This window comes from Gymnodraco acuticeps, unplaced genomic scaffold, assembly GCF_902827175.1.
Source record: "Gymnodraco acuticeps unplaced genomic scaffold, fGymAcu1.1, whole genome shotgun sequence".
Classification (NCBI taxonomy): domain Eukaryota; kingdom Metazoa; phylum Chordata; class Actinopteri; order Perciformes; family Bathydraconidae; genus Gymnodraco; species Gymnodraco acuticeps.
The window spans coordinates 3,071,392-3,094,151 of NW_022989867.1; the positions used below are offsets into that span (position 1 = coordinate 3,071,392).

At 42.6% G+C, this 22,760-nt stretch overlaps 1 protein-coding gene across 2 annotated transcripts in view; it reads left to right on the top strand.

The window, feature by feature from the left end:
• setd3 (SET domain containing 3, actin histidine methyltransferase) overlaps window positions 1–15,532 on the top strand; it is a 33,282-nt gene extending 17,750 nt beyond the window's left edge. For both annotated transcript variants that reach the window (XM_034196581.1, XM_034196588.1), the window contains exons 7-13: window positions 4,293–4,351; window positions 5,393–5,507; window positions 5,621–5,695; window positions 9,756–9,922; window positions 11,328–11,413; window positions 14,439–14,599; window positions 14,931–15,532. In XM_034196581.1, coding sequence (XP_034052472.1) covers window positions 4,293–4,351; window positions 5,393–5,507; window positions 5,621–5,695; window positions 9,756–9,922; window positions 11,328–11,413; window positions 14,439–14,599; window positions 14,931–15,377 — 1,110 coding nt within the window. In that variant the 3' untranslated portion in view covers window positions 15,378–15,532. The remainder of the gene's footprint in view (window positions 1–4,292; window positions 4,352–5,392; window positions 5,508–5,620; window positions 5,696–9,755; window positions 9,923–11,327; window positions 11,414–14,438; window positions 14,600–14,930) is intronic.
• The last annotated feature ends 7,228 nt before the right edge of the window (window positions 15,533–22,760 follow it).

Here is a 22,760-nt window from a genome sequence, read left to right on the forward strand (position 1 = left end):
ATCTTTTAAGAAGCTCACTTCTTCACATTATTGTGGTGAGCACATCATTGCTGGGAGGATGTATTAATGTAATTCCCCCTAGACTAAAATAAATGTTTGTATTTATGCACAGATAAAACAGACAATGTTATGTTGTGTTAATGGGTGAGTTTTTGAAGTGTGGACTAGTCTATCCATGTCCTCACTAGTGCTGTGACTTCAAAATATCGTCGACGACATATTTCCGCGTCGACGCGTCGCTACACACACGTGGGTCACCCAAAGCAACAAGCAGTTCGCAATCGCACTTCAAACACAATGGAAACTGAAACGGCTACCACCTCCTCCTCACAGGATTGCGCACGAAGCCCCCAAACGAAAACATCTCGCCCTAGGTCTTCAAAAGCATGGGAATATTTTAAAGTTAGTCCAAAACGCAAAGATATTTATATATGTATATCTCACTGAGACTGCTGCAGAAGCAGCAGCTAGCTGTGGTGGCTACCATTAGCAGCTAGCATTTGCTCTCCGATTTTTTACATAAAATTGAATTATGGATTATAAATTCAATCATTTTTTTATACATAGACGTTAAGAACCTATGGATTAACCGATTCAGCCGCGTTTTTTCTCATTTTATTGCCATTGAACACGTCTTTTGATCAGATTACGGTGGTGAGACGATCTCCCTAGAAGCTCTGTGAAGGTACGTGTTGTGATGACTGTATTTGCTTCCCCTGTCGCGAGTCCGGATCACTCAGTGATGATACTATATACCTACATAATCTGTGGAGTCTCAGCTTTAATCGGATATATTGTATGTGCAGCTACGATAAGTAATAAGGGTACTTTTATCTTGAGTTCTGTGCCAATGTCCGTTAGCATTTTTCGCTCAGGGGTCATTTAGATGCTTCTTATGAGACTTGTGTTTTGTTTTGGTAAACATGGTTTGTATCGTCAATTAGCTGAGATTATTTCCGTTAATCTGGTATAACACATTAATAGGTTCTTAAATATTAAGATCCCCTGAGACACAGTATCGTGAAACAATTTTTTTTTACATTACGTTTTTTATGAATTGAACAACAGAAAAATAATCGTTAGATTAGTCGACTAATCGATCAAATAATCGCCCGATTAATCGGTTTTCAAAATAATCGTTTCCCCCCAGCACTAGTCCTCACGAACTGTCCCTGGCCCTCAGAGGGACAGAGATCTGTGTCAGCTCTAACCTGGGGGAGTCAGTATTACCATCAGAGCCACATATGATTTATGTTCAAGTTAAACTTAAAATAAATGTATTGGTGCATTGTTATAACTTGATTTTCAAAATGTTCACAATTTCACATGTTTGCAAAATCACAAGATTATTTAAACTATTCTGATAAATTGCAAAACTCTACATCTGACTCAAAAAAAGGAGCAACTCTCCAAAAGGAATTCCTTTATTCTAAAACGTATTGTTCAGGTAAGAGGTGCTCGGCAGCATTGTAAAGCTAACACAATGTGTACATGAAGGGCTTAACACAAGCCCCTTTCAGATGTATTGACATTTGAGGAATATAATCACAATATCAACATCACATTATCACTTCCTTTGATTGACTAACACTGAATAACAGCTTGTGCTCTTCCTCTCACACTCTCTTCTACTCTGTCATTTCTCTGCTTTTCTCTCTTGAACTCTTTTTCCTTCCTTCCATTTCATTTCCCTCCTCTCCGCCTTTTCTTCATTATGTATCCACTGAACTGTGGTAGGTGTTGGCTGTGGCTTTAAATGGAGAAACTGGTGGCATTGACAAAAATACACTCTCCAACTCACACACTCATATATACACACACACACACACACACACACACACACACACACACCTGTTTCAGGCTAAATTGATTAGGCAGATTTATGACGGCTGCTGGCTCCCCTTGTGTGTTATGAAGGTTTTTATGCATGTAAACAGTGTGCAAAACCCAAGTACACCCTGTAGCGCAGGGATCACCAACTACATTTGTCCAAGGGCCAAAATGTATCCAATAGACACTATCGCGGGCCAGCGATTTTTATATAGTCCAGAATTTTGAAGTTGTGGACCGGGGGGGGGGGGGGGGGGGGGTATTGAGTGTTCTGTAATCAGTTACTAAATACTGAATACATGGCTCTGAAAGTAATCAGAATACAGTTACAGTTACGTGTCTTAAACGTTGGAATCGGGTCTACTTTAACGTATTCAGATTACTTTTAGAATACTTTTGGAATACTTTCTTTTTCCATAACAGATGGGTATGTTTTGGTGAACAGGAGACACGTATTTTACTGTTTTAATGGCTTATCAAGAACTCAAACACAACATCTTGGTGTCATTCTGGACAGCTCCCTCTCATCTGCACCACACATAAAAAACACCACCCGGACTGCATTCTTTGTACTGTCTTAAAACCTTTCCTTAGAATATGTTATGAATTGTAAGGTGTCCTTGGGTGCTTTGAAAGGCGCCCCTAAATAGAATGAATTATCATTATTATTTATTATCTGAAATGATGTTATAACTTTTAAAACTTTTTCCAGTCACTTGCCCAGGCATTCAGCAGCAGCAGGCCATTCACTTTGATTTGATCCCGTTATGAAATGTCATCATTTCGACAATAAAGAAATGCTTCATAAACGTTATCTTGCACATTTTATCTAACCATCTCCGTTTCTAACTTTCAATATATTTTAAAAGAGATCTCTCTCATCTGCGTGCGGGGGCGGGGCCTCACAGACGCGCTGCATCTCTCTCTCGTTCACAGACATGCTGCAGCGCCGTGCAGTGTGCACACAGTTCTGCCGGTAATGAATATTACATTTTGTGAGGAAACTTTTCCACCAATAATTCCAATAAGTATTCCAAAATGTATTCACTTCAGGTTTACGAAAGTAACTGTAATCAGATTACTCGTTTTTCAAATGTAACGCCAGCTGAATACAGTTAGCCTACTTGATTGTTGTATTCTGATTACGTAACGCCGTTACATGTATTCCGTTACAACCCAACCCTGCTTCTAGGCTACTGTCCCGCAGCTCCTGCCTCTCTGTTGGACTCTGTCGCTGCGGGGCTGCTGCTGTGGTGCGGAGCGCACAAAGCAGACTCTTCACAACGAAGGATCACTTCTTCTTCAAGGCAGGGAAGGTTTTGCAGTACGCAGTCTACTGTCCCGCAGCTGCTGCCCCGCAGCTGCTGCCTCTCTGTTGGACTCCGGTACTGCACACAGTGGTTACTGCGAACGCAGTAACCACGCCGCAGTCACCCCCGTCGTGCGGGCCGGATGAGAATGTCTGGCGGGCCGGATGTGGCCCGCGGGCCGCCAGTTGGTGGTCACTGCTGTAGCGAGTAAAACTCTAACACAGAAAATACCTCCCCAAAACGCCTCGTTGAAGATACGTCATTGTCCATTGTTTACTTCCTGGGTATTGTGACGTAGGAATGGCCAGTTGCCTCGCCCAGAGCTATGACGCGATACGGTCATGCGTTACCCGGAACCAAATGGACCAATCCGTGGAGCCGTTACGTTATGCCCCCGCTAATTGGTCCAAATTGACCAATCCACGGACTTCCTCACACACACACACACAGTGCAGGCAGCTCTGCTGATCTCTCCTCCCTGGCTGCAGGCTGATCACAGACAGTTGGGATCGCGGCGAAATTCTCTCTGCAGACCCATTCTCTCTGCAGACCCATTCTCACAGCGTTTATCAACCTTTTTCTTACTCAATATCAAGCCACACTTATTGTTTTTACTTCGGCTGTGACTTTGTGTGTGTTCAGGATGAGTTTGGCTGTGTTTCGCTGTGTATCGCTAAACAAGGAAACCACACCTCCACGGAGCTCAGCGCGATTCACAACGTCCCGACCAATCAGAGCACACTGTGCTCACAGGGAGGGTGGGGCTGGAGCTATTGGAGCTACAACGAGCCGTTAAAGGCAGAGAGTGAAATTCAGTGAATACACATACTTTACATAGATGCTGTTTGAGAAACCAATGTGAGTTTGGAACATTGCGCAATATAAATCTATTCTAGTAGACCTCAACAATGGAATTATGATCAGTGGAAATGGCCATGACATGGGACCTTTAAGTTGACTGATTTATGTGAGGGGGCCAGTGTCACACTACACACACAGTGCTGGACCCTTACTCCCAGTCCTCCTTGTTAGGCGTCCCTGTCAGGCAGCCCCCCCCCCCCCCCCCCCCCCCATCATACCTGTTTAATAATATTCCTCATTCTGATTTGTGTTTTTCCCTTTCTCCCCCTTTTCCCTCTCCTCCCTCCCCAGACTCACCCTGCTGCCAGCAAGCTGCCCCTGAAGGACAGCTTCACGTTTGATGACTACAGGTCAGTGTGTTTAGAAGTGTGTGTGCAGAATGAGTCTGTTTCTACATGGTCTTATCATTGACTATATCTTCATGTGTTTCTACAAATCTGTCGCTGTGAAGAATATAACATGGGTATTTTATTCATAGGTTTGGCCATCATTCCTATTGGTCATAACAAAAAAGAAGTCAAACTTTTTTCGAAGAGAAACTGACCGCAAACAGTAAAATATAAACGTCATATTATTCTCTGTATTTGTGTACACTCAGAGGGATCACTACTGACATGTCCCATATGAAGTCTTACTCCAAAATCAGGATTAAGTTTAGGATGATGATCTTAGTGACAGATTTAGATTTTGATTGCTCATGGTATAATTCATTTCTTAAAAGGGCCTACAATCTTCAGGCAGTAAACACAACTGATAACACAACCTGCTTGCTAAAGCATAGTACACCACTTTTGATTTCAAAAGATAACCGCAATCATATGGAAACATGTTAGTCTTCTTACTGTCAAAGATGAATGAAATAAAAGGATACTTTAAATTGTACATGTGGACGTCTTTGGAACAGTTTACAACTAACGGATTCAAATTCCTGCGGTACGATGTCCTTTAGTGTTCCATCAACGTAGTGCAGATCATTTCATTTCGCATTCGCATTTTGCTCCTGTGGGTAATGTCCGCAGTAATGACTCTTACATGTCTAATATGTGTAATGTGTACTTGTAAAGCGCTTTGAGCACCTGTAAAAGCGCTCTAATAACAATTTTTAATGCATTATTATTATTATTATTTAAAATGTTGATTCTTAATTGAATGATTTCCCCCCCGCTCCATGTTTATATAAACTGCCTCCACTGTAAGCTTGACTCAGATTTCCACAGTCTCTCCTCCTTCCTGCTTTTCTCTTCCACTTGTTTTGCTACTTCTCCATTGTGTTCACTCTCCACTCTCCTTCCATCCTCCCTCCTTTTCTCTCCATCTTCATCTGATGCAAGGCTTCTCTGTTTGACAATACCAATGTTGACCTTTAACACTGACTGTTGATGTGTGTGCAGGTGGGCGGTGTCTTCAGTGATGACACGGCAGAACCAGATCCCCACTGAGGACGGGGGCCGCATCACTCTGGCCCTCATCCCCCTGTGGGACATGTGTAACCACACCAATGGACTGGTAACGTCTTCATCTCACACTTCCATACATCAGTGTTGTTTTAAATAACAGCAACATGTTTTCACTGAGCGCTGGTAAAGGTTGAATGAGTAAAAGTTGATGTTGATCTTCAGATCACCACCGGATACAACCTTGAGGATGACCGCTGTGAATGTGTGGCCCTACAGGACTACAAAGAGAACGAACAGGTGAACACACTGCAACATATGAGACTGATTGGTCATGGGAATGCAATCATGCAATTGTTTATTTGTTAATGTTTGTAAAAGTTAACACACAGTGCTGAGCTGCATTTCAAGTTAATCTTCAGGTTCCCAGCTTTCAGATGATGTATTTCACTTGTAAGTGGCATATTTTAAAAGTATTTCAGAGGGATGCAGCTGCATTTTAAGAGCTCTTAAAATGACTAAGATATTGGGACCCTTCCTCACCTGACCTAAACCCTTCCTCACCTGACCTAAACCCTTCCTCACCTGACCTAAACCCTTCCTCACCTGATCTTAACCCTTCCTCACCTGACCTAAACCCTTCCTCACCTGACCTAAACCCTTCCTCACCTGACCTTAACCCTTCCTCACCTGACCTAAACCTCACCTGACCTAAACCCTTCCTCACCTGACCTAAACCCTTCCTCATCTGACCTAAACCCTTCCTCACCTGACCTAAACCCTTCCTCACCTGACCTTAACCCTTCCTCACCTGACCTAAACCCTTCCTCACCTGACATTAACCCTTCCTCACCTGACCTAAACCCTTCCTCACCTGACCTAAACCCTTCCTGACCTAAACCCTTCCTCACCTGACCTAAACCCTTCCTCACCTGACCTAAACCCTTCCTCACCTGACCTAAACCCTTCCTCATCTGACCTTAACCCTTCCTCACCTGACCTTAACCCTTCCTCACCTGACCTAAACCATTCCTCACCTGACCTTAACCCTTCCTCACCTGACCTAAACCCTTTCTCACCTGACCTAAACCCTTCCTCATCTGACCTTAACCCTTCCTCACCTGACCTAAACCTCACCTAACCTAAACCCTTCCTCATCTGACCTTAACCCTTCCTCACCTGACCTAAACCCTTCCTCACCTTAACCCTTCCTCACCTGACCTTAACCCTTCCTCACCTGACCTTAACCCTTCCTCACCTGACCTAAACCCTTCCTCACCTGACCTAAACCCTTCCTCACCTGACCTTAACCCTTCCTCACCTGACCTAAACCTCACCTGACCTAAACCTCACCTGACCTAAACCCTTCCTCACCTGACCTAAACCCTTCCTCACCTGACCTTAACCCTTCCTCATCTGACCTTAACCCTTCCTCATCTGACCTAAACCTCACCTGACCTTAACCCTTCCTCATCTGACCTAAACCTCACCTGACCTAAACCCTTCCTCATCTGACCTAAACCTCACCTGACCTTAACCCTTCCTCACCTGACCTTAACCCTTCCTCACCTGACCTTAACCCTTCCTCACCTGACCTAAACCCTTCCTCACCTGACCTTAACCCTTCCTCACCTGACCTAAACCCTTCCTTACCTTAACCCTTCCTCACCTGACCTAAACCCTTCCTCACCTGACCTAAACCCTTCGTCACCTGACCTTAACCTCACCTGACCTAAACCATACCTGACCTAAACCATTCCTCACCTGACCTTAACCCTTCCTCACCTGACCTAAACCCTTCCTCACCTGACCTAAACCCTTCCTCATCTGACCTTAACCCTTCCTCACCTGACCTAAACCTCACCTGACCTAAACCCTTCCTCATCTGACCTTAACCCTTCCTCACCTGACCTAAACCCTTCCTCACCTGACCTAAACCCTTCCTCACCTGACCTAAACCTCACCTAAACCCTTCCTCACCTGACCTAAACCCTTCCTCACCTGACCTTAACCCTTCCTCACCTGACCTAAACCCTTCCTCACCTTAACCCTTCCTCACCTGACCTTAACCCTTCCTCACCTGACCTTAACCCTTCCTCACCTGACCTAAACCCTTCCTCACCTGACCTTAACCCTTCCTCACCTGACCCCTAAACCCCTTCCTCACCTGACCTTAACCCTTCCTCACCTGACCTTTAACCCTTCCTCACCTGACCTAAACCCTTCCTCACCTGACCTTAACCCTTCCTCACCTGACCCTAAACCCTTCCTTCACCTGACCTTAACCCTTCCTCACCTGACCTTAACCCTTCCTCACCTGACCTTAACCCTTCCTCACCTGACCTAAACCTCACCTGACCTAAACCCTTCCTCACCTGACCTAAATCTCACCTGACCTAAACCCTTCCTCACCTGACCTAAACCCTTCCTCATCTGACCTTAACCCTTCCTCATCTGACCTTAACCCTTCCTCATCTGACCTAAACCTCACCTGACCTTAACCCTTCCTCATCTGACCTAAACCTCATCTGACCTAAACCCTTCCTCATCTGACCTAAACCTCACCTGACCTAAACCCTTCCTCACCTGACCGTAACCCTTCCTCACCTGACCTTAACCTTTCCTCACCTGACCTAAACCCTTCCTCACCTGACCTTAACCCTTCCTCACCTGACCTAAACCCTTCCTTACCTTAACCCTTCCTCACCTGACCTAAACCCTTCCTCACCTGACCTAAACCCTTCGTCACCTGACCTTAACCTCACCTGACCTAAACCATACCTGACCTAAACCATTCCTCACCTGACCTTAACCCTTCCTCACCTGACCTAAACCCTTCCTCACCTGACCTAAACCCTTCCTCATCTGACCTTAACCCTTCCTCACCTGACCTAAACCTCACCTGACCTAAACCCTTCCTCATCTGACCTTAACCCTTCCTCACCTGACCTAAACCTCACCTGACCTAAACCTCACCTGACCTAAACCCTTCCTCATCTGACCTAAACCCTTCCTCACCTGACCTAAACCCTTCCTCATCGGACCTAAACCCTTCCTCACCTGACCTAAACCCTTCCTCACCTGACCTAAACCTCACCTAAACCCTTCCTCACCTGTCCTAAACCCTTCCTCATCTGACCTAAACCCTTCCTCATCTGACCTAAACCCTTCCTCACCTGACCTAAACCCTTCCTCACCTGACCTAAACCCTTCCTCACCTGACCTAAACCCTATAGAGAACTGGTGGGCCCTTCTTAAACTGGAGATTGACGTTAAAGGAAGACAGTACCCCTCTCTTAACAGAGTCTGGGAGGCTGTGGTGGAAACTGACAGACTCCATCAATGGAAAGCTTGTGACTGTTATTGAAGAGAAGGGGGGCTGGCTATATTGGTATCTTGTCTTTTTGTTACGTTATACATGTTTATCTGTACATTTTGAGTTGTATGTTTATTATTCTCACTTTCACAGAGGAACATAAACCAGTGAAATGGGAAAATGTTCGTTTTTCCTTTAGTTGCATAGTAATTCTGCAGACTAATAGTTGCCCAATAATTGTGCACACATAGATATTCTCCTAAGAAAGCCAAAACCTCACTTTTACTTTCCTATATATTCAGGTGTGAGGTTTATTAACATGTTGGACTGACCCAGAGTACTGTAGTTCAATAATAAAGTTATAAGTTAGAAAAATGTCATGTAAGTACATTTTGGTTGATAATTGAATAGGATTTCAGAAAAAACATCACAGCTCTCCATAGGGTTTCATTATTATGTTACTAAGAGTGTTGCAGGCCATTTTCCATTATACTTTTATAATTTGCTGCGGGCCAATAAAAAATGGCCCCCGGGCCAGAGGTTAAACTGACCACCAAATGTCGGACATTGTTATATGAGAGACATTCACTAACAACTTAAACATGTTATGTCTTACAGTGCTTTCATGATCATTTCTGACATTTGTATTAGCCAAATACATTAAGAACAATCTAAACAGATAGAGAGGGATGAAACCCTCTTTAATGGTCACACATGCAGAGCACACAGCACACACAGTGAAATGTGTTCTCTGCTTTAACCCATCCTAGTACCAGGAGCAGTGAGCAGCTATTGCACAGCGCCCGGGGAGCATGGGAGTGGGGGAAGGGGGATGTCCGGTGCCTTGCTCAAGGGCACCACGGCAGGGCAGCAGGAGAACTGGGACCTCGCCAAGTAGCAGTCCACACTCATATACACATATTTAGGTCTGGTCGGGGACTTGAACCGGTGACCCTACGGCTCACATTCCAAGCCCCTACTGACTGAGCCACTGCCAGACAAGATGATGAAGGTGTTAATGCCTATGATTCACTGTTTCTATAGATCTACATCTTCTATGGCACGAGATCAAATGCCGAGTTTGTCATCCACAATGGCTTCTTCTTTCAAGACAACGCCCACGACCGAGTGAAGATCAAGCTGGGCGTCAGTAAGAGCGAGCGACTGTACGCCATGAAGGCCGAGGTGCTGGCCCGAGCTGGTATTCCTGCGTAAGTCCCTCTTTTCTCTCTACTCTTTCACAGAGTACTTCCTGAAGCTCCCGATGTGGTTCCAGCAGAGCTTCAGGATCATGTCAGACTCCATGCACCTCTCAGCTGGGTGCTCTTTGTCTCCCAACTGTAGATATTTTCATCCAGAAACACATTATATAAATGTTGCAGGAGAATTCTCCCCCCCCTCATCCAGCCAAGTATCAATTTACCATCCGCCCCAACACTTTCATCACCAAGAAGCTTAATCAGTTTATCATTAGCCCCTTAATATGCTGCATTCTCTGCCCGACATTTTTAATCAGACTCCTTTTAATCTCTTATTGATGACAGTCTAAACCTTAACAGTGAAAATTAAATGAAACGGTCCCTGTTGTTGCCACGGCGTTCCATTAAACTGACAGATATGCTCGTAGATCATTTTCAAAGGAAGCAGCAGCAGATTGAGTGTTGGGCCTGAGAGATGTTGAGCGGCTGCTATCAGCACACTGCTCGCACTCTGAAATCACTGCTGTGCTCTACTTCATTCCTGCCTGATAAGTGGAAATAAGTGAGTACAATTTACTTTAAATTAGCAAATTTGTAATAAGCCCTTTTTCCTAAGTCTTCAAAAACACACAGCATAATAGACCACAGCATTTCCTACAAAGAGTTTTCTTCCTTGAGCTGGTGCTGTTTGCTGGAGCGGTGGCCAGAGCAATAATTGAATAAGTTGGGGAGGCAGCTCTAATGTGTTTGTGAGTATAATAATGTAACCCTGTGCTACCGATCACCACATCAATCACTTTGCTGGAATAAGGGGAAATATTGTCCCTTTCCAAATAACCTCAGAGTAATGTTATGATGGTGAATGGATTTAGCTGAGTCCTAGATCATACACTACCTCTCTGCTGACTTTCAGAATCCTGAGGAATACTTCCATAGTAACATTAATATATGTTTAGAGACAAAAGAAAGACTGCAGTTGAATGTGATTCTGTCAGGTCCTGACTCCAATTCTGGAAATGTGCATGCATGGAACGCCATCCCAGAATGTTTCTTTAACATATGTGAGTAGATAGATAGGTAGTACTTTTATTGATCCCAAATTTGGAAATTGTTGTGTTGCTGCAGTGTGTTCAGGTATTAAAATATGTTAAAGGTGGATTAAAGTATAGACATAATAAAATAGAAAATAAACAGCAAATATAAACAAATCTACAGTAGAAAAGGCATATATCACAAGTAATGCACAATATCAAATATTCCTGATAAAGATGTATACTACTGAAGCAGAGACATGTATACATGATAAAAGTAGTATTATAACCGAATCAGTCGTGTTCCATGTGTAAGTAATCTCCATTTCTTATTCTATGCGTTTATTGATCTGTCATTCATATTTTGTTTTGTTTGTTGTTTACAGATCTTGTGTCTTTGCAGTGCACTGTAATGAACCCCCGATATCAGCCCAGCTCCTTGCCTTCCTAAGAGTCTTCTGCATGACAGAGCGTAAGAAACACACACACACATATACACACACACACACACCAGCAGGACGTTCCCTGTGGAACCTGGAAGCCACAAAGTCTCTGCCACTTCTCGGAGACGGTCGTCGAGTGACTGCTTCCTCCGTACATCAGTGGAGAGGGAGAGGCGGAGAGGGGGTGGAGGAAAAGGGAAGAGCAAGGCCTGTCCATTCCTCGGCAGGTTAATTGATCAAGGCAGGCCACCAGATGTGTGAAGGGAGCGATCCACCACAGGATTTACAATATTCATCAGCATGTATGCACAATGGCACCGGTGTCATAAATCCCAGACCACACCAGGGCTCTGTCACGGGACACATCTTCAGGATTACGCTTATATATTATTCACTCTTTAGCTGCATGTTCATTTTTTTAATGGCCCCAGTGCCTTGTGTGTGTCCTAACAGATGTGACATGATGGAATAGTGTGCACATACAGCCGGGGAAGAACAGCTTCTTTCACCTTCCCCATGTAACACTTGTGTTTCAGTGTGTAGATCAGAGGCAGCAGAGAAGACGCTCAATGATTTTAGATGACACGCATAACTGCTGTTCTCCACCAACATTCTGCTCCAACTCTGCTAGAAGGTCAGGAATTCCTGCCTTAGCAACCTTTTGACACAAAAAGAAGTCATAGTTTTATAAATTGTCGGCACATTCTAATGTTCTTCAGTGTCTGATGAGATGATTACTATGTTTCTTTCCATGTGTCCAAAACTAAGACAGTTAGGTCCAGGTATGGAGAGAACATTAACGCAAAAAGCTAAATGTTTAATGTTAGCCCTTATTAGACCCTCCAGAAAAACACAATTCTGCGATCGCAGAATTTACCGCATAATCAGCAAAATGGCGCAGATTTTTAAAAGGCCGCATATTTATCAAAAGGCCGCATAATCCCTGCATTTTTCCACACAAAGTTGAGAGAAAAAAAGTGAACTCGTCTTGACGTGAAGTGATGATGATGATGACGCGAAGTCATCAGCTCGCGCATCACAGAAGGTAAACAACACAGTAGAGTGAACGTGTGGAGCTCACACGAGAGAGAAAACACCAAGATGAAAAAATCTAATCCATCTCATTTACCGACGAACATTTCTGCTAAAGACCGGGCAAAGCAGTTCCCCGATGTCTTGCACGAAAGTGGGGGGAAACTATTCTGCACCCCGTGCAACTGTGTGTTGGAGCATAAGAGCACATCGACGGTGACGACCCACTTTGATTCATTCAAACATTCGAAAATGCTTTCTGCTGCTGCGGACAAGAAAGCCAAACAACTCACGTTCACCGAGGCATCAACCTCCAAAACCCTTTCGAGGGCTACAAGAAACGTGGTGAGAAGCCTACAAGATTGAAGCTGGTCAGATAACGAACAAGTAAATGAAAACATAATGAGGCGGAGAAGTGTGTGTGTGTGTGTGTGTGTGTGTGTGTGTGTGTGTGTGTGTGTGTGTGTGTGTGTGTGTGTGTGTGTGTGTGTGTGTGTGTGTGTGTGTGTGTGTGTGTGTGTGTGTGTGTGTGTGTGTGTGTGTGTGTGTGTGTGTGTGTGTGTGTGTGTGTGTGTGTGTGTGTGTGTGAAAAAAAAATAGCCCAATTGCTTTTACAATAAATAAACATTGAATGTGTTTAATTGAATAGTAAAGGGGTTTAACGTTAGTGGCAGGTTGTGTGTGAGAGAGAATAAATAAATAAGACAGCCCAATATTTATTTTTTCCGCATATTTCGCAACTTTCCGCATATTTCGCAATTTCACCGCATAAAATCACATAAAACCCTGCATGTTTGATCGCATAATCAAGGATTTTTGCCCGCGTTTTTCTGGAGGGTCTACCTTATATAGTAAGCCGGTCCATTCTCCTGCATGTGTTTGATATTTGAACCGGAGCAAACAGTCAACACCCACTACAAAGTGAAAGCCTACAACCTGCATGTTTTCCATGTTGCCATTAGAGATGTTGGATGAGAGATTAGTTAGCAAAAGAGTTAAGCATTTATTGGTTATATTTTTTACTTTGAATCAGATCCAAATGGGATCCAACCATCTGTCCCAGCCCTTGAGGTATTACTTCACAAATTATTCACAAAAATACAAGAAGCAGGGGAAGCCAGCATCTCCTTTTGAAATGTGATACAATTTAATAAAACAAAAAATTTGGATTCATTTGAAAGTGTACTGTTCCTTTTTCCTAAAAAATGTTTAAGAGGAAATACGAGGTGCATTGATTCTTAGAACTATTTATAATCTTCATCCTATGGCTTCTTGTTGATAGAGATCATGCTGCTGCCAGTCTTAGTGTTGACTCCAAAGTAACTGGAGCTTTGTTATTGACTGCGTTTTGGTATTATTATTTCCTTTTTTCTAAAACTATTTTAAATCGGTGTTGTTGGACATCCGGCTTCATACCAGGTCTAATTAGTTTGAAGGTAAATATCTGCGTGCCAGTTTTGGTTGTGTTTTCATTGGTCTGGTTTGGAATCATGTCGAAACGTCTACTCTGACTACTCACACATTTCCACTAACACATGGCTTGACTGATTTGTTTATGGGAAGAAGCAACTATCTGCGTTCTTCTCCACATCTTACACACAAGTTAGCTTTTATAGCCCGAGAATCGCCTTCACTATTTTTCTCTAGTGATTTTGCTTTGGTTTCTTTCACCAGCCTCGACAGCAGTACTGTTATAGTTTTGAGTTTGTGATTCTGTGTATCATCAAGAAGACAGAAGTGTACCACAGAGGAGCTTTAGAGAACTCTGCCAGCTGTTTATATTTCTCTCTGTCAGCCTCAAGACAAATTACCATCATAGCAACACTGCAAGACGCAGTCACAAAAACGTTCAGATCAAATGTAGGCTGAGTTTGAAACTTGATATGGTCCGAGCATGGGGGGGCCACAAGAATATTGTCTCCTGCTCAACCTCCTCATTTTATGCCCATGGCTGCATTTACTTCAGAAAACGTTATAGATGTGCAGGTGAGATCAGAACACTTTTATTCTCTCTGGTTTCAGAGGAACTAAAGGATTACCTGCTCGGAGACGGTGCCGTCAATAAGATCTTCACCCTGGGCAACAGCGAGTTCCCTGTCAGCTGGGAGAACGAGATCAAGATGTGGACTTTCCTGGAGACCAGGGCTGCTCTCCTGCTCAAGACCTACAAGACCACCTCACAGGTCAGTGGACTTGTGTCTAAGTCTTGTTAAAAGCTGTCATAGACGAGGTGTCAAGGGTTCAAGTATGCTTCAAACCAAATGGATTGTCCGACGGCTCAAAACAGCGATACCTCTGAATGGCCACTGACAAGTTAGGTAGAATGATGATTCTGCCCCCACATCCTGAGGTCATAAAGATTTGGCGGGAGCTTTTACGAAGGTCCGACAAGCACTTAGGAAGTGAATATTTGAAGTTAAAAAAGAAATGTTTACCGTCCTATGATGTATTGTCATCTTCACATTCTTCTTTCTTCCCCTTTTCCTTATTACCTCCTGGTCGTGTCTCCTCTAGGAGGACAGCTCCATGCTTGAGAAAGCAGATCTATCCCTCAATTCTCGCGTGGCCGTCCAGCTCAGCTTGGCTGAAAAGCAGATCCTGGAGAAGGCTTCGGCCAGTGGACGGGCCAAGCGTTTGCACTTTGAGAAGAAGCTAGAGGAGGGAGCTCCGTTGCCTCGATATGAGGAAAGCGATATCGCTTTGCTGGAGAATTCTGACGCAGATTCAAAGCTTCCGATCATTCTACGAAAGTTGGAGGAGGTAGAAGAAGGCCAGGAGATCCAAGTGGAGGAGCACAGTCACTTCCTGAACGGGGACAAGGCTGCCGCTGGTTTTGATCAAGAGGCTAATGGTGGGCTGACACTGGAGGGGATCAGTGGAGATGTTGATTCAGCTTTGGACTCAATTGGAAGTTCAACCCAGAAGGGCCAAAAGGAGGTAGCAAACCTAAGTGCTAGTTGAACTGATGATAGTCCCAAAAAACAACTGTGAATAAATGTATTTCACTTACTGCCACAGCCCATGCTATTTATAATTTTTTTGTGTCTCTTAAATGACTCTGAAATATTAAAGCTGAAAAAATGCAAAGCTGCAGAACTTTTCAGATTGCACGTTCATCCAGCGAGGCTTTTCTTCGTTTTTTTAAATGCTGCCGGTGTGTCCCTGTGTGCAGAACAGCTTGTGACTAGTGTTAGACCTGCACACATGAAGCAAGTGAAGGATGGACACCACAAACTGGTTCCAGCACATTGTTAGGTGAGAGAAAATAATAAAAGGAGTTAGGTGAATGTTATTTCCACAAAGCCAAAATGTCTAATCTTCTCAATTGGTTGGTTTATTACTGCAGTTTGTCTCCATAAATGTCCTGTATGCTTTGATTTGACAATCGTTTTCTCCAGGGCTTTTTGTGCTACTGAGTTAAGACCATCACTGCCCTCTGCTCCTTTTATCCTGCTTAAAATAATTTCAAGCAAAACATACATGCATATGTCTCTCTGAGAACAATTGTTTGAATTGATGGTAGTTGTTATGGTATGATATGCCAAAATGGAAGATGGTTTTTGCTTGATTTCTTCTTTTTTTTTTTATCAAAATGTTAATTTCAGTAATTATGTAGTTTCAGTATTCAAGAATTTTATTTTATTTTGTGTTTTTAAGAAGTTTCTTTATGTGTGTACTTGGTGTATGTTGCAGTGATGATCTGCTGATGTCACCAGAAGGGACTCACTGAGACAGCAGAGGACAGATTATAGAGTTCTCCTGTTGAAAGATTTTAGTTTGACTGCCATAAAATGAGGCAATTTCTACATGAAAAACTTTGTATGAAAGACACGGACGCACTCCGTCAGTAGATGATGTCTCTCTGTAGTTGGTGTTATCTGCAGGGATGGCCCCAACAACTCAGTGCACTGAAACAAAGATAATAACTTACTAATGGCGCATTTCCACTGCAGGGCCTTGCACGGTTAGTACGGTATAGTTAGGCCTTGGTAGGCCAGGCTCACTTTATGCTGCGTTTCCATTACAGTTTAGGAACTGGGGTAGTAACTATAGTAACGTAGTGTAGGTGGAGCTGTGACGTCATCTTCAATGCGAACCACAAAACCAACATCAGCCGTTAGCTCTTAGCACTCAGAGCTCACAGCTCCTCATATCTGTTCAGAAACTAGACAAAAGTTAAACAAGTACAAACCACAGACTGCCTGTGTCATGGCGAATACAGTCGCTGGTTTATTTATGTCTGTATAGGCCGTTGTTATGAGTGGACGGTCGGAACAAATGCTGCGTTAGCTTAGCCGATCTCCATTCAGAAAACAGGCATTTTAAAAGGGTTTTTCGCCTGCCGTCTGTCTGCAGACTTGTCAAAGCATTAATTCATGGGTTTTACTAACCGGTATCAGTATGTTGTTACTTCGGCATAATTTAGAAACGTATATTACAATTAAATCACGGTCAAATATGTTCATCTTGTAGCCACTCACGTCACTAGTTTAGCATTCAGCCCGGTTGTTGGCCCAGAAAGAACCACGATTTTGGAGGGCCAGAAAAACTGTGAAAAAGTACCCGTTAGCCGGAACTACCCCTAGTGGAAACGCAACAAAAAACGGGTCGGGTTTGGCACGGCACGCTTAAACCGTACTACACGCTGCAGTGGTTTTGGCCATTCTTACCAGTTGAAAACCAGAAAACACGAGACTCATGTAGGCTGATGCAGATTAGCAGGGGACTGACTTATGGAAGCAAATAAGAGACAATGATTTGAATGTTATCAGCCACCAAATTTATATAATTGAAATGTTTTACTTTGAAAACCATGTATCTGAATTTTTTTGTTCCAAATTTACGTGAAATAAAAATCTGAAATATCTTGGTACTTAATTTCCAAAACTGAATTTCAATGTAATTTATTCAGATCTCAAAATTCAAGTTCAAAATGTAATACAAAAATATATTCAGGTTGCTCAAATTCGATTGATGAAATTCAAGTAAAGACAAATTTGAATGGTCAAATTTGGTGCTTCGAATTCGACATCTAAAATGTTGAGGGCGCAACATCCGGGCTACCCGGACAGGATAGAGGCAATCGATCCTGAATGCAATCAAACCGACTTCTGGCCTATCGGAGCCAAGCGGCAAACTCCGGGGCAGTGCCAGGAAGCCCATGCGGAAATTCTGCAAACTGTAGGCTCCGTTCTCATAATTGAGTATTTATGGCCCTGTAGCACTGTCAAACAGAATAAATATTTAAAATGTAATTCCTCCTTTCACCGCATGGCAGCAGCACCCGCTCTAAGGGGCCGTTCTCATGCCGCTGTTGAAGACGCTGTATTTTTGTCTTGGGTGGATCCGCAGTAAAGCCCTGAGCGGACTGAACAATTTATGTTGAATATTTTAGATTATGTCAGACCTGAATCAGACTAGCACCCACTTTATTAAAAATAGGTCAAACCCGCTACAAAGTTAGGGTATTCCATGTTATCTGACTCTCCAGATATGAATGAAAGGCAGTGTTTTTATTTATACTGCCTTTGGAAAATAAAGATAATTGTGACAATGAAAATTATTATATAACAGCGTATTTGTATGTTATTTGTATGTTTAAATTTTTTTCAGAATGGACAATGGCCCCCAGGCATATTCACTTTATCAAATCCGGCACTCTGAAAAATGTTTGGACACCCGTGCCGTGCCTTATAGAGTGCCACAGTCCTAAAACGCAGAAGTAAGCTCTATCGATCATAAATCTATCGATTAGATTTATGATTCGATAGTATGGTATGGTAGACATGTGGAGATTATCTGACTGAACAAAACGTGATCCGTCTCTTAAATGTGTGTGTCAACCGACCTTATTTTGAGCTAATTTCCAAAATCCTATGGAGAAATTGCATTGCTTTTTTGTCGAGGGAACCGGAAGAAGTTTACTTCCGGGTTTTAGGAGGCGTCACTGTGGCACTCTATGCTGTACCTTATTAGTTAGATTGTGTATTATTGTCTAGTTGGGGTCCTATTTATTTTACTGTTACTTTAGAAGAGTTTTTCATGAGCCAGTCAGATGAATTTATTTTCATATCCCATATTCATATTAATTTGTATCACACTTGTAGGGTAAAACACAAACCTATTTAACAAATGCAATGCAAAGGATAAGCTTAATCTTCATTGAAGTCACAGATAACGCCATATCTAATATTTTAACAAATCATTTCCTTGTCACTAAAGCATTGCCTAGCTATTCATCGTCCTTAAATGCAGGCATTAAAGGTAAATGGTATCTCTTTGTTCAGAGAGAACGGATAATGTTTAGTGGTTGACAGTCGGCTCTCTTAACTCCATGCTGATGTTCTAGTGGAGAGTTGGCTCAGCTGTTTTCCTCCATCAGAAACACTTCAGAAAGCTGAGTGGGTCTGAAACCTGATGTGAACAGGTTTAACTGTTTATATTTTGGATTTTCACCAAAAACAGTTACCTAAACTGTTTTTTTTTTTATGTGGTTGAAATGTATTTTTTCAGGTTACACAGCTTTTGACTTTGGAAATATGTTATAAAAATATCTTTAGGCAAAGATCAACATTTGAGAAAAGTGCATTAGGCGTATTTGCTGTATCACAGAGTGAGACCATTTGATTTATACAGTATTAATCTCCTGTCTGTGCATTAAGTCAAGAAACACTCACCATCAGCTGTAAAGCTCAGTAACCAGTGACCAGATTGTTAAAGGGGACCTATTATGTAAAATCCACTTTTTCATGTCTTTTACTTTTACTCAACATCAACATGTGTCCCCTCTCTGTAAAGAGATTCTGAAAGTTTCACGAAAAAAGAGTCTCTCTCTTTTTGTCCTGATCCATTTATATAAAAACCTGTCTGAAAATGAGCTGATCAGATTTTGGTAACTTTATGATGTCATAACGATTTTTTGGCTTGTGTAACCATTAAGTGGTGCAGGGATGACTTATTTACCCGGAAGTAAGCCGCTGGTTCCCTCGACAGAAAGCAATGCGATTTCTCCATAGGATTTTGGAAAATAGCTGGAAATAAGGTCTGTGGAAAACGAACCTGTTTGATAAATGCATGTTTTGTTCAGCCAGATAATCTCCACATGTCTACCCTACTTTTATAATTTTCGAATCATAACAAAAGCAAAATGCTAACGTTATGCTATAAACGAACTACAGCAGGGTCGCACAACTTCAACGTCACGCCAACTTAAGATCCATATTCAAAAATACAGATTCTAAATGGAACAAGTTGAAGCGTTTGTTTGAACACTTTGCAGGAGGCAGGGACTTGCTTTCAAGCAGAACAGGGCAAACGAACTTAGAGGAGTGTTTACGTGTTCGGCGTAATGACGCACAACGGCCTGGACAACTTCTGTAGTCCTATTCAGCCACTTGTTAACAACCATCGTTCTTCAGACACGTCAACTCTTCAGAAATCACCAGTGGGGTCACTGCTGATGGATTTAATGTCGCAGAACAAAACGTGATCCGTCTCTTAAATGTGTCTCAACCACAGACCTTATTTCCAGCTATTTTCCAAAATCCTATGGAGAAATCCCATTGGCTCTGAGACGAGGGAACAGGAAGTGGAGAAATGCTAACTCACTTCTGGGTTTTAGGACTCGTCACTGCACCACTCTATTAGCCAATACCCCCCCCCCCCCCCCCCCCCTTATCACCTGAATCTCCTACTAGAGCACCATTGAGTTATTTCTAACCAAATGTCTCTCAGAGGGGCGTGGGGAGGGGCTCCTTATTTTCATCTGAAGTAACAGACAGAGAATCAGCACTTTGGAAACAGGGCTGAAACAGAGGGGATTATGGGATGCTGCAATGATCTGTTTGATATTCAGAGCCAAACACTTCAGAGACATGTTTTGTATATATCTGAGAACTATTATATATGGATGGAAAACAGTATAATAGGGGACCGTCTAATCATTTATTTTTATTTTTTTTTTCAAATCCAAGACTTTATTTAATTTATTTTTACTGCTCAAAAGACCAAAAAATAAGTTAATGTTTGGCCTTTATGCTTCAAAACTGTCTTAAACTTGCTGATGAATTTTTGTTGAATTTCTATGAGTTATTCAAACAAATGTCTGGGTGTTATCTTGGCTCCCTGCTAATAAAAGAATGGGCATCTGGTGGCCGCTCCGTGAACTGCAGCTTGTTGCCCTTCTGCATGGGCTTCACTGTGAGGCCCAGGAGGGTGCCACTTAGTTGATAATAATAACGCAAAGACATGAAGGCAGTAATAGTCTTGTCATCTCCTTCTCAAATGAAATATAAATTAGCCAGTCAACAAAATAGCAAACTATTTGAGGTGTTTCAGTTAAAGCGGGACCCATAGTTCTATTCAAAATGGTTTTGGAAATCCTGGACAATATGAAAAATGTTACAACTGTCCCTGGTCCCCCTACTTTTGTAGATAGATCTTGTTGTTTTTGACTTTTGAAAAAAGCATCTTTTGGCTCATTAACTTGGACTGGTAATTCAGAATTGCTCTGAGTTAACCCCGTCAGTTCTGAAGGCTTGTTTGTGGTAGTTAACCATCACATAATATGTCCAACACCAGCTCTCGTTGACACTATGCCGATGTGTATGACACTTTGAACGCAAAACTCTTTATTTACATCACGTTCGTCTTTCCGTAGCTCCAGAACTTTTCCATCACAAATGTGTGGATATTGGATTCAATCATGTATGAATATTGGACACATTATGTATTTTTGCTGCTTCTGTGTGTGTTGAGTGTGTGTGATCCTCACCAGCTCCTGGGCAGTCACCTCCTCACACTTTATGCAGGATCGTTCTGGGTCCCTGTGCAGTAAGGACATCAGGCCTGAAGCTGTCGGAGATTACACTTCATCCCACTCCTCTTTTGTTGTATGGTGTTGCTCTAAACCTTAATCTTTGGATCAAGCCCTCTCCTCATCCAGAGACTGGAGGTCATCGACTGTCTCTTATTCCTCTCCGTTCTCCTTTTGTTGGAGGCAAAAAGGTTTATTTTAATGTATTTTCCTCTTTCTTGCCCCTGGCCTTATTATCAATTTATAAAATAAACATTATCTTGAATCATTTAATTCACGGCAATTACATTTTGAAATGGCCCATTCATATTTCATTGAGCTCTCAGATAAAACCCCTTTAATCGTTGAATATATTATTATAATGGGCAATGGGATGAGCAGCAAGGCATGTCCAGTATTGTTAGTCCTCGCTGTGTTAGGGACCAGCGCTCCAAGTAATCCTGCCCTATGAATTATAAACTGCCATCCATATTAATACAGAATAGCAGTGGCCTAGGGGGGTGCAGCTCATTGTGGATTGTCATGCACATGTTTATGGCACCATGCTGCTGATGGGGGGGGGGGGGGGGGGTCATGTTAAAGACAGCAGCATCTAAGGAAGTGTGTGAACGTGATGGACAGACAAACACATTGTTATGTTGCTCTGCCTGTGCTAGTCCACCGCATTAACACATATGCAGGATTCCTAGAAAGTGACTTCAACATCAAGGACCGTCTCAGTACTGTTTAGGTTACAAGGTGACAAAGATGTCTAAACAGATATACAGAACATAATCTATTAGATGTATTTAAGAGTAAAGTCTTAATATTTTTTGATAAAGTCATAGACTTTCCTAGGAAAAAAACAGTTTTAAGTGCATGAATAATATATCAAAAATATAACAAGGTGTTACATTGGTCATGAAGCATATGTTTCTCTGTTGTCCCCGTTCATAAAGCATAACGCAACAGCATCAGAGCACGGTGCAGAGTCTCTAGATGAGTTTACAGTAGTCCCTCGTTCTCATTAAACATCCATGTTGTAGTCCGCTGTATAGAGAACTGTAGTTTCCATAGTTTCCCCACAGCAGCAGATGCACATTCAGGACGTCCGCTGGAGCATCATAAACACGTGGGATAGTGGAAGTGCAGTCGGATTCTCTAAAGTACTGGGTTGCATTCCAATAGTCCATTTAGCTTAGGAACCTTCCTAACGGAGTGAAATGACCCGGAAGTACGTCACTGGCAGCCATGATAAGTGCCGTTCCAATTCTCCAAATGAAAGGAAAGGAGGTTTCAAACTTCCTTTATAACCTCCTTTAGCTTAGGAACCACTGGACCTCCCTAACCGAAAGGAGAGGAGAAAATGCTGCCCCACAATGCATTGCATCCGCAGCATTTGCCGTCACACAACATTCGGCCGTTCATGACCGAGAAATTATCTCATGAAAGTTACGGTGCCTATTAAGCATTTTAAAACGTATGTGGTAAGTTGCCAAAGTGCTTTGTTTTGAACGTTCATCAGTATTATAATCAAAAAGAGAAATATG